Here is an 11923-nt window from a genome sequence, read left to right as displayed (position 1 = left end):
TGTTTAATACTCTGAGGATTGTTTAAGTAACAAAACAAAACAAAACCATTTTACCTGACTCAGTTTATTCACTCGGAAGTCTTCTAAGAGTTAAAAATGAATGATTACACTTGTTGACTTAGAACCACTAGATTTTACTTCTGGAAAATGTAATAACCTTTTGAAAAGTTTTAATTTTAATGCTAACATAAAAAGTTACTTCCTGGGTTTCTCTCCGCTCCCGTGAGTAACTTGGCTCCAGAGGCTCCACTCGATGGCCTGCCCTCCCGCCACCAGGACCACGCCGGTGGCCTCAGCCACCAGCACCCCGCTTCCAACGGCCTTCGCTGTGCAGGCCAGAGGCCTCTCCCTACTCCACCCCCAGTGCGAAAGTAAAGTTTGAAGAGAGGGGGGACGAGGGGCACCATGGAGAGAAGGATCCACTTGGAGCTGAGGAACCAGACCCTGGCAGCTATCCGAGAACTTGTTCTGGGAAACTGCAAGTCAAATGATGGAAAAATTGAGGGCTTAACAGCTGAATTTGTGAACTTAAGAGTTCCTCAGTTTAATAAACGTAGGCTTGATTTCGTTTTCAAATCTCCCCCAAATTACTGAAATTGAAAAGCTTGAGCTCAGTGAAAATAGAATCTTTGGAGGTATGGACATGTTAGCAGAAAAGCTTCCAAACCTCACACATCTAAACTTGAGTGGAAATAAACTGAAGGATATCAACATCTTGGAGCCCTTGAAAAAAACCTGTAGAATCTGAAAAGCCTGGATCTGTTTAACTGTGAGGTTACCAACTTGAATGACTACCGAGAGAGTGTCTTCAAGCTCCTGCCCCGGCTGACCTATCTGGATGGCTATGACCAAGAGGACCAGGAAACCCCTGACTCAGATGCTGAGGTGGATGGTGTGGACGATGAAGAGGAGGATGAAGGAGAGGATGAGGAGGATGAAGAGGACGATTTTTATGAAGAAGAGGATGAAGATGAAGACAAAGATGTAGAAGGGGAAGAAGATTAGTCAGCAGGGAGGAAGAAGAATTTGGACATGATGGAGAAGTTGATAAAGAAGATGAGGATGAGGATGAAGATAAAGATGAGGAAGAAAGTGGGAAAGGTGAGAAGAGGAAGAGAAAAGCAGATGATGAAGGAGAACATGATTAAGACCCCAGATAACTCACAAAAAAAGAACTGTTCAGTGTTGGTTGGACTGCTCATATGGATTTGGTAGCTGTTTAAAAATAAATAAATAAAAAGTAGCTGTAATACAAACCCCAGGACACTCACCCACCCAAAGAGCCAAAGAATAGTTCCTGTGACATTCCACCTTCCTGTTTAGTCACTCTTAGAACTCCACCACCAAGTGTGGGGACTTTGCTCCAACAAAATTGTAAGCGTTGTTAGGTTTTTGTTTAAGAATTGCTGTAGCATGGGTAGCTGTGATTGGTGAGTCTCAACCATTCGTGGCTACCCCTTACTCTGAGATTGTAACAGCATTTTTACTTTCTGTACAACAAAGAAGCTTTATAAATAAAATCTTAACATTTTGAAAAAAAAATTACTTCCTAACATTTCATTTTTAAAAAAATTTTTGCAGCCTAATATTCTTATTATTTAATTACAGTACTTCAAGGCACATATAGAACTCACCTCCTTCAAAACACATAAAAGAGATATTCCCTGAAATTGAATTATAATTAATAAATTAATTCTGAAGCAATTAGAAATACTACAAAGTTAGCAAAAGTTAGGTAAAAATGTTGCTCTGAAGGATCATGTACCTTTCTTAAAATCAGTTCAGAACATACTTATAAATAATTTTAAACATCTGTACTTGAAGTGTAGATTCGGTGATACTGAAGATAGTACTAAACAAAAACCTGAAAAATACTATAGTTAGATAAATTTCATGTTATTGCCAGTACTAAAGATTTTATCATCTCTAGTATTTTCAAGGACTTCAATTGAATAATGTAACAAAATTATTATGGGAAGGTGTCCTGGTAGTGCAGTGGTTAAGTGCTCTACTACTAATCAAAATATCAACAGTTCCATCCCAACGGTCACTCCCTGGAAGAAAGCTGTGGCAATCTGCTTCTATAAAGACTACACTAACGCACACCCATGTTTATTGCTGCTTTGTTCACAATAGCGAAGAAATGGAAACAACCCAAGTGTCCATCAACAAACGAATGGATAGAGAAGCTGTGGTATATTCACACAATGGAATATTATGCAGTATTGAAAAACAAAGAACTCATGAAATATTATACAAAATGGGTGACTCTGGAGGACATTATACTGAGTGACATATCTCAGTCATAAAAAGGCAACTACTGCATAAGGCCACTGCTATAAAACAGGACTGACATAGGGGTTGGTGGAAAACTAAGAAAAGAGGGAATAAACAATGTATATGGGGTTTAAATAGATGAGGGAGAGAACTGTATAAAGGGAATATATGATTAGGTATGATTTGCATGACAAGAGTACAGAATAAGAGCTGCATAATAAAGTGGACTGGGGACGACAACTATATAACAATGAAATAATTTTTTTCCAAAAAAAAAAAAGCGAACAGCAGAGGGCGGGGACAGGGAGGAAAATGTGCAACAATGACTATATGGAAATCCAAGTTCTCTATAAATTTTCATTAAAATTGCAGGTTAAAAAAAAGAGAGAGACTATACTAGAAAACACTATGGGGCAGTTCTATTCTGATTTGCTAAGTGCTGTTAAGCCGGAAGCAACTCATAGATGACTCGCCAGCAGGTTTTCAGAGGCTGTAAACTGCACAGGAGGAAATTGTCCAACCTTCTTCCTGAGAGCAGATGGTAGAATCGAACTACCTGATTGATAGTGCAACTTCTTACCACTTGTTGTTGTTGTTATTATGTGTCATCAACTAGTCTGTGACTCACAGCAACTCTATGTACAACAGCCTTCAATTCTTCTCTATCCTGTGCCAATCTTAATTGTTTCTGACAGACCGACCCCTATTACCCCAGTCACTGAATCACTTAACCACCACTTAAAGAGTCACTGTTAATGAGTTAGACATTACTCCACAGCAATAGGTTTGGTTTGAATATTATGGTTTATTTTGGGGAATAATTGGATGGTGCAAATGGTTAATGTGTGAGGCTGGCATTTGAAAAGCTGAAGGCTCAAGTCCACCCAGAGGTGTGTAGAGGGGAAATAGCCTGGCAACCTATTACACTTCTGAAAAATTATCACTGAAAACCCTATGGAGCACAGTTCTATTTTAACACACTTGAGGTCAACATTAGTTGACCTCAACATTAGTTGAGTCAACTTACTGGCAACTGGTCTGATATGGTGTAATCTGAAGGAGTTACGCTGTTAACTCAAAGGTGGAACCTCTTTGTCAGTGTGAATCCACCAGCTACCTTATGGGAAAAAGACAGCCTCTGAAAACCTGCTGGAGGGTCAGGTATGAATAAGTTCTCACTCTATGGTAACAGAGTTGAGTTTTAGAGAATGCCATGTAATATCTGAATTCCAGCTCTTTGCAGAACTAAGCTGGTGCTCTTGAGCATGTCTCTTAACCTAAACCTCAGCTTCCTTATCAATACAGTGAGAAAATAATAACGGCATCCACGCTACAAGGCAGCGGGAAAGTTTAAGGGCAGGTAAAACAATGCTATTCAACCTGCAGACCACTGCTTGCCTATAAACTGTAAGCAGTTTGCATCCAGAGAATTACAGGGAAAAAACCACCCATAAGCACTTAGAATATCTTACAGCAATTTGACCATTATTCTTGTTGAATCCAATACTTCTATAAAGTCAAACAAGACTATACGTATTTTTAAAAATTTTATTTTTCTAGTAATTATATTTTACAAGTGTTTTTAGAACAGTATTGACCTGCAATCACTTGAGGCCAAAAGCTTACCTGGTCCTTTCTCTACCAGGACAGAGAAGCATTAAAGTCAAGTAATCTATCCAGTTTTGAACACAAAGAACGAACTCCTAAAACATTAAAATCCTCTTTACCTATTAGACTATTCATCAATTACTAAACATTTACTATCAGCCATCTAAGCAAAAGATAGGCGTTCCTGGCTGACACGGTTAAGTGCTTGACTGCTAACCGACAGGCTGGTGATTGAACTCACTGAGTGGAGCCTCTGGAAATAGATTTGAAGATCAGCTTCAGAAAGGCTACAGCCTTACAACACTCTATGGGGTAATTCTAGTCTGGGCTCACAGGATCACTATGAGAAGGAATCAACCGAATAGCAACTAAGGACAAGTATAAGAAGCATTCATTTGATCTGTCTGGAGGCTTGTGTTTCAAAAAAGGAAAAAAACAAAACCAAACCAACATGACATGATGTAGCAGAAATGTTAAAGAAATTTATAAAATCTACATAATATGGCACATAACAATATGTAAAAAATTTAAAGGAAAAGGTAGTAAATTTCAAGGAAAACAAAGTCAAAAGATCCACTGCCTCATAATGGCCCTGAGGGACAGAGCAGAATTGTGACAAAAGGTTTTTGAGGCTGTAAATCTTTAAGGAGGTAGACTGCCACATCTTTCTCCCACAGAGCAAGGTAAGCCTGAATTGCCGGCCAGCATTTTAATCCCTCTGCAACTAGATCTTAACTTTAAAGGGCAAACTCTCAACAAGTAATATTGTGGAAAAAATAAGGCCTCAAGAATTGAAGCTTCCTTTAGGTTAAAACTGCCACACCGAAGGAAGTGAGAACTAGGTCTTTGATTGGGAGCTGTGGTGGCCTAGTCTGTAGGGAGGTGTGCTGTTAACCCTGAGGGGGCACACCTCTGGCAGTTCATGCAGTTTTACTGCCTCAGAAATGAGTTAACTCTGACTCCACAGCAATGAATAGTTGTTGGGTTTTTCTTCATTTTATAGGACTGACAACTGAGAAAATGGAGGGACGTGTTAGGCAGAGATGTGCCCCAGCAAATCAGAAGGAACCACTATGAATGAATGTGACTAATAGGGAGCTCTGGTGGCCTAATAGTAAGAAGTTGTGCTGCAATCCTAACGGCATACAGTTCCTCTGCGGGGGAAAGTCTCCTCTTGTGTGATTAACTGCCTCTAAAAACCCACTGGAGGGTCTGCTATAGGTCAGTTCCGACTCAACGGAACACAACAATAGGCAAACAGTGAATAGAGGCTGGAACTTGTTAGGAAAAATGTAGGGACCTTTACAAAATGAGGGAAATTTATTAAAAATAAGGGAGCTCAGGTGGTATAGTACTTTGGGTGTTGCTGTTAGACTGAAAGGTTGCCTCCCCTGTGGCTGGAGAAGATGGGCAGTCTTCCCCCTTTACGATGGAAGGTGCCTTGGAAACAGGATGGAGGCTCACTATGAGTAGAACCTCCTTGAGGTTTTTTTCAGAAAATGAGGCTTAGGGTCAAGGCCAGAATATGAATGTCATTGTATATATACTTGACTGTGGCTGGCCAAAGAGGAGTCTCATTTTTAACCTAAAATGACACACGTTGAGGTACTGGAGCTCGTGAATTGAGTGATTCATGGGAAAGAGCTTAATTATAATTTAGGTAACAAATCCAGGCTATGTCCTCATTTGATAGTAGAGAAGGGACGGGAATAACGAATCCATCTGTGAAAACCCAAGCTAAATCAAGTGACCTGTAAATTCCGACCACGTTGACCACCAAGCCACACACCTGTTTTTTTTCTGAACTGGATGGGGAATTCCGAAGTGGAAATCCCAGGGAATCTTCTGTTCTACTTTAGGGGCTCCAAATCACTTCTCATCACAGTCCCACTTACATGGGAAATCCAAACCGTGCGGCGTAAAGTTGGGAGAGCAAGGAAAGGGAGATGACAACTCGGTCAGGTCCGGGGCGAGGCGTGTATGCCCAGCCAAGCACTCCGGGACAGGAACTGCGCGTGCGCGCCCGGGCGCGCGCCCCGCCCCCTCCCTTTAAAGCGGGTGGCGGGAAAGGGAACTCAGAGCCTCACAAATGTACCTCCAGAGTTTCCAAGAGAGGCCGACCCCTATACATTTAGGAGCCTCCTGCCCACACACTCACTCACCCGCTCCCCGCGGGTCCTCAGGATCCCCACGGAGCCAGCAGCCCCGGAAGAAGAGCCGACAACCTTTCCCGCCACGGGCGTCTCGGTGCCAGTCTCCGCCCGCTCGGGGGCGGGGGCGAGCCGGACTGGTCCACGTGACCCCGAGGGGCAGGGGGATTGGCGACGAAAAAAGGAAAAATGAAGTGATTCTAAGTACTGTTTGTTTTATCGCAGGAGACCGCTTACATTGAACTACAAAACAAAGGACTGTAAATTGTCTGCTGATTTATAATAATAGGAGCCCAAGTCTTTAGAGGTGAATGAAAAATATTCATTCCCTTCTAGTTTTAAATTGACTTTTCCAAAGTCTAAATGGTTAGAAAAGTTAGGATTTATTGGAAGGTCGTGGAGAAATGAAATCTGGGGAGAAAATAGTTTTTTTAAATGTATGTGGCGAATCTGTCATATAAAGACTAGCCTTGGTGGTGCACTGGATTAGGCATTCCGTTGCTAACAGACAAGTTGACAGTTCAAATCCACAGGTGGAAAAAAAAAATGAGGCCCTCTGCTTCCTGAAGATTTACAGGCGTTAGAAACACTAAGGAGCAGTCCTACTCTGTTCTCTATGAGTCAGGATCAATTAGAGGACCGTGGATGTGGTTTTGATCATAGATGCCTAGTGGCACATGGTTGATCGCTTGTCTGCTAACAGAAATGATGGTTTGACTCTACCAATTGTTAACGAAGAGAAAAATGTGGTAGTTGGCTATCTTTTCACTTATTGCCATCAAGTGGATTTGGACGCACTGAGCCCTCCTCGGTTTCTGAAGCTGTAAAACTTAATGGAAAGAGACTGACTGCTCAACTAACTTCCTTGTGAGGAGCAGTTAGCTGGTGGGTTTACGCTCCTGAAGAGTGGCTGGTGGATTCCAATAGCCAGATTCCAATGTCCTTTTGGTTAACAGTATGGCATCCTAAGGATGATGCCACCAGATTTACAGCCTTGGAAACCTAATGGGGCAATTCTACCCTGCCCTTTAAATGACTATGAGTTGGAATCAACTCAAGGGAAATACAGTCGTCCCCATTGTTGCTGCTGTTAGTCACACTGTAGATGATGAGTCGTGGTCACCTATGTATGCAGAGTAGAATTGTTCCATACAGTTTGGTGGCATAAACAGTTAATGTGCTAGATTGGTAAGAGTGGTTCAAGTCCCCCCAGAGGTCCTCAGTAGAAAAATCAGCCAATGAAAACTCTGTGGAACACAGTTTACTCTGACACACAGGGTAGCTAGACTCAGAGTCCACTCCGTGGGCTCAAAGGCAACTGGCATGATTTGGTTTGGTTTGTCATGCTTTAGTTAAAGCTTGAGAAATGTGAATGAGATTCATTAAAGGATGAGATCAACAAATATTCATTGGTCAGTTGAAGGTCTTTCCACATACTCCCCTTCAGAAATGAATGTATTTTGCCAACAAAAAGGATAAGGATCAAAGAGATAATTATCTCACGAATTTTTAAGCATTTGGATAAAAGGAATAAATTTCTGGGATATGAAGGAGAGTTAAAAAAGACTTGCTTTGAGATGAAAAGACAAATGAGAGAAAAGTGAAAAGACGCACATAAAAAAAGGAAGAGAAAGTGGGCTATAGCAATGGTGATAAAAGCAAAAAGATGTCATTGAAGAGTGTTTTGATTTTCTCTGACTCAATTAAGACCACTGAGGATCAAAGCCTCTCTCCTTCCTAAGTACAATCCCTTCCTCCTCAATTTGCTCCAGTCATCAGTTTCTTGTTTTGGTCTTCTGAGGTCATCTCTCTGGAATGCAATTTGGGAGATATCAGGCAGAATTGTTAAATTGCTTGATTTTCTAGATTCTAGGCTTTCTTACTCCTTATTTAAAGGTTGGAAGTTTGCTGGCCCAGGGCCTCTGAAGAGATTCATCATGCCAGAATGATCATACAACCCAGCCAGTGAAGGTAGACAGATGTATAAAGCTTTAAAGCTCTCTCTCTCGGGATATATATATCTATATCTATAGATCTATAGATCTATCTATAGATATATAGTTTTAAAGCTTTTTAAAGGTTTATAGAGCTCAAACCTCAGTGTTCACTTTTCTCAGAGCTATTTCCTTTCCCAAATCCCAAAGGGCAAGGATCCCTGAGATAAGTATACTCTTCTATTAACTTTCCCAAAACTTTTTGTCCAACTCCATCCTAATTCAGGGTTTATACCTCCATTCCCCATCACCACCACTACCACTTCTCCCCTCACTTCCACCTCCATGATTATCTCAGCTATGATCCAGAAAAATAATGAGGCCTTTCTCCCACCTGAAATGCTTTGTCTCCTCTCTCCTTTCTATCTGCTTTCTGTGAGGAGTTACTTCTGGCTTTCTTGCTCCCTCAGAAATTTCACACACACTTGACTGGTAGAAGGATAAAGGCCAGAAAACTCAAGATAGATTAAGTGACCTGTAAGTTGGTTTCCTGTGCTCACCACACTGGGATGGGGGGAAGGAGGCACAGGATAATACCTAGCTCTTGTGCCTCACACCTTAGACACAGCCACACTCAGCCACATTCATACTCACAATCATGCACCCACGGCGATGGGAGGTGAGGTGGGGAGGAAGGGAATTTTGCACCAACCAGCTAATGAATGCAACTTGAAAGATTTCACACAGCAAAAGGAAAACACACACACATAAATTAAAAAATAAAGCAGCACATGCCCCTCCCCACAGTCTCTTCATCCAGGGGCAAGCTCAGCCCCTCCACGTAAATCCTACATCCCTCTATCCAGCTGGAGCTTTTACAGGGCCTGGGTCTTCAGTTCCACGGGCTCCCCTGTGCCCTCTGGTTGTCCATTGGAGTCACTGGGTCTGGCTCCCTTAAGGATAGACAGTCTCTCAGAAACACTCTTGAGCCGAGGGAAGAGGAGAAAGTCATAGAGGAGGCTTCCCAGACCCCCTCCGATGATTGGGCCCACCCAGTATACCTGTAGGGAAAAGAAAGAAACACTCAGGCTTGGGGAGGGGGCCAAGAGCAAGGCTGCTCTTTTTCTACCCTCTCTGTGGAAAACAGATGTTTTAGACTTGGCCCATAAAACTGGGAATTATCTAAGAAAAATCATTATGTTTTTTATAACCTCTAGCCTCTTACTGCCTGCAACTTAAAATTCACTCTTTCTTTTCTGAATCATCAGATGATTCCTTTATCCCACACCTTCTTAGCACAAGTATATTTAATTTATTATTAACCAGCTCAACAACACCTAAAACAGCAAATATATTGTTTTGATATTTGGGGGAATTATTTTCAAGTGTTTGGTCTTTAGGTGGTCAACAATATAAGCATAATGAATATTTATTGAGGATTCACTTCATATCAAATCCTATGCTCAATATTTCACACCTACACCTTTTACATTTATTTCTCATACTATTCCAATTTATAAAGAAGCAAAGACTCAGAATAAATTACTTATCTAAAGTCACACACAAGGCTAGTGTAATGAAGTACTAGAATTGGAACGAGGTCCAGGCCCATCTGTATTCTCAGCACATCCTGATCTCTGAAGTTAGAAGTTTTATTATTATGTTCAACTGTGTGGCCTCAGTACTAGTCTCAGAATTTAGTGGTAATTTAGTGAAAATTCCTTAACTAACTAATGGAAGAGTAACATAAGCAATATCTTCACTTTCTGGCAAAATCATGAATTCACAAAACCAAGTCAAGCTCTCTGACGGCCCTCTTTGTTAAGGTGCTGATAGAGCAGCCAATACATCCAGATAGAAAGTAGACTAAAATCTGGAACCTGCAACCCACATTCATCCAGCAGGATTTTAGGATGTCCCTCTCCCCTCACTCACCCAGTGGTTGGTGAAGTTTCGAGTAAGAATGGCAGGAGCAAAGGAACGGGCAGGATTCATGCCTGCACCAGTATAATACATCTGCAAAAGACATAGTTATAATTGAGAACCTCCCCTTTCAACCCCAATTACACTCCCCACAAACCTTATTATTCCTGAGAACTGGCACCTAGGGCAACTTGAACACTGACACCCTTTCTGGGGACACTATAGACTCAAGAACAAAGCCCCCAAACAAATGTGACTTTCACTCTGGAATTAGGAAGAACCAAATATATATTATTCAGAGGGAGAGGAAGAGGGCAAGGTTCATTGCTCTTTAGCAACTGAAAAAGAGAGACATAGGTAATGCTAATGTTTGATGCTGGGTTAGGCAAGAAGAACTCTGAAAACTCAGGGAAGGTTTGGAGCCCTGGAATCTTTGAATAATCAGCTGCTCTCATTTTCTGCTTACCCCAAGCAGGTGCCCCAGGGTGAGGGAAAAGCCAACGGCCAAGGCCACAGAGCCCAGACGGCCATTCCGCCTCTCATCGTATGTGGCAAAGATGCAGAGCACGAACTGGAGTGTCAGGAAGATCTCCACCATGGTAGCTTGGCCCACACTCACCCCAGGATGCAACTGGGCAAAGGAAGAAGAAGGGAGGCATCTCATTAGAGCTGCCACAGTGTTACCTCATCAAGGCTTCCCAGGCAGAGTTTCCCTTATGGCATCAGCTCCCTGGAGAGGAAGGATAATACAACCCCCTTCATAATAGTTATATCTTTATCTTCAGTTTCTTCTAATAATATCTAACAATACTTTAAGGTGTATTTAATTGTACCACGTTTTTGGATTCTCAGTCTACGACTCTGTGCCCTCCTTGCCCATAATATACCACTTCTTCATCCTTCCTATTCTTAACCTCACATTCTCATACATACAACCCCCTCCACACCCCAAATCCTTCAGATTACAAGGGACATGATTTACCCACCATAGCTGATCTACCCACCCTACCTCCTTAGGCAGGAATTAGGGTACCAAGTCCCCCCAACCCCTTTTGGCCAACCATTACCGTGTTAAGTGCCAGGTTTCCTCTGACAGCAGGCGGAGTAACACTGTACAACATGGCAGCCCCAGTCACGGCTCCCAGGAGCTGAGCTGCCATATAGCAGAAGGCACGGAGCAGGGACATTTGAGATCCCACAAGGAAGGCAAAGGTGACCGCAGGATTAACATGGGCTCCACTGATATGGCCCACAGTCTGGACCAGTGTAGCCAGGGCCAGGCCAAAGGCCAAAGCCACTTGTAAGACATGCAGGGGGCCAGGAGACCAACGCAGAGAGGCCCCCAGCCCAAAGAAGACATAGAAGAGGGTAGCAAAGAACTCAGCAAATATGGCCCTCCAGAAGGAGGCTGACCGTAGTTCCCACATGGCAAGGGGGGATGGGCACTATGCCTGGGTTCCTGATACCCCCTGTCCCAGTCTGGATGGATAGTTCCCTTTATAGAGGACTCTTAATCCCTGGGAGGGGCAAACCGAGGTAGCTGGCCCAGCCTTTTAACCCCTTCACAGATTTGGAAAGCTGGGCTCTCTCTCATACCTCTGATAAAGCAATTAGATTGTTTCTCTCCCTTCTTAACCGCTAGATAAAGAGAGACATTGAGGGAGTGAGGGGTTGAGTAGAGTGAAATGTTATTCAAGCTAGAGATGCTCTGACCGAGAAGAACCAAGACAGGGAGAAGAAGAGTGTGCCCTTCATGTCAGAGTTGGGTACAAAGTCCCCAACTTTGTACATCTATGCTAGAACATTCTGCTTAGAAGTCGGTCAAGCTGAACTCACTACTTGGGGTATGGGGCTGTGCTCCTGGGGGCCTCCAGACTCCTCTGAGTGCCAGGGATAAGGGTGGGGGTGGGGGTCAGGAGTGGGGTCCAGCAGGGAAGTTGGATAACTGAAGAGCATTCTTTAGTTCCCTGGGATTAGAGGGCCTTCTCCCATTGGCTGGTTTGAGCTGGAATCTGTGGATCCTGCAGCTCT

General features: G+C 42.8%; 1 protein-coding gene and 1 pseudogene across 1 annotated transcript; one reads left to right on the top strand and one right to left on the bottom strand.

Moving 5' to 3' along the window:
- Positions 1–405: 405 nt before the first annotated feature.
- Positions 406–1148, top strand: LOC102845109 (annotated as a pseudogene).
- Positions 1149–8755: 7607 nt separating this feature from the next.
- On the bottom strand, positions 8756–11358 carry MIP (major intrinsic protein of lens fiber). Its single transcript, XM_006897622.1, has 4 exons — positions 10960–11358; positions 10359–10523; positions 9905–9985; positions 8756–9030 (listed from the first exon to the last, which is right to left on the bottom strand). Exons 1-4 carry the CDS (start codon positions 11317–11319, stop codon positions 8845–8847), a joined length of 792 nt encoding a protein of 263 aa, XP_006897684.1. The 5' UTR covers positions 11320–11358; the 3' UTR covers positions 8756–8844.
- Positions 11359–11923: the final 565 nt, after the last annotated feature.

The sequence above is a fragment of the Elephantulus edwardii genome, unplaced genomic scaffold (assembly GCF_000299155.1).
Source record: "Elephantulus edwardii isolate Elephantulus edwardi_28Jun2011 unplaced genomic scaffold, EleEdw1.0 scaffold00212, whole genome shotgun sequence".
In the NCBI taxonomy this organism is placed as follows: Eukaryota; Metazoa; Chordata; class Mammalia; order Macroscelidea; family Macroscelididae; genus Elephantulus; species Elephantulus edwardii.
This window is presented reverse-complemented; position numbering and strand designations above follow the sequence as displayed.

Coding starts and splice junctions, on each gene's coding strand:
- MIP (XM_006897622.1), bottom strand. CDS start 11,319: ATGTGGGAACTACGGTCAGCCTCCTTCTGGAGGGCCATATTTGCTGAG. Junction 9,986..10,358: donor CCCTGGGGCACCTGCTTGGG/GTAAGCAGAAAA, acceptor TGTCTTTTGCAG/ATGTATTATACTGGTGCAGG. Junction 9,031..9,904: donor GAAACTTCACCAACCACTGG/GTGAGTGAGGGG, acceptor TTTTCCCTACAG/GTATACTGGGTGGGCCCAAT.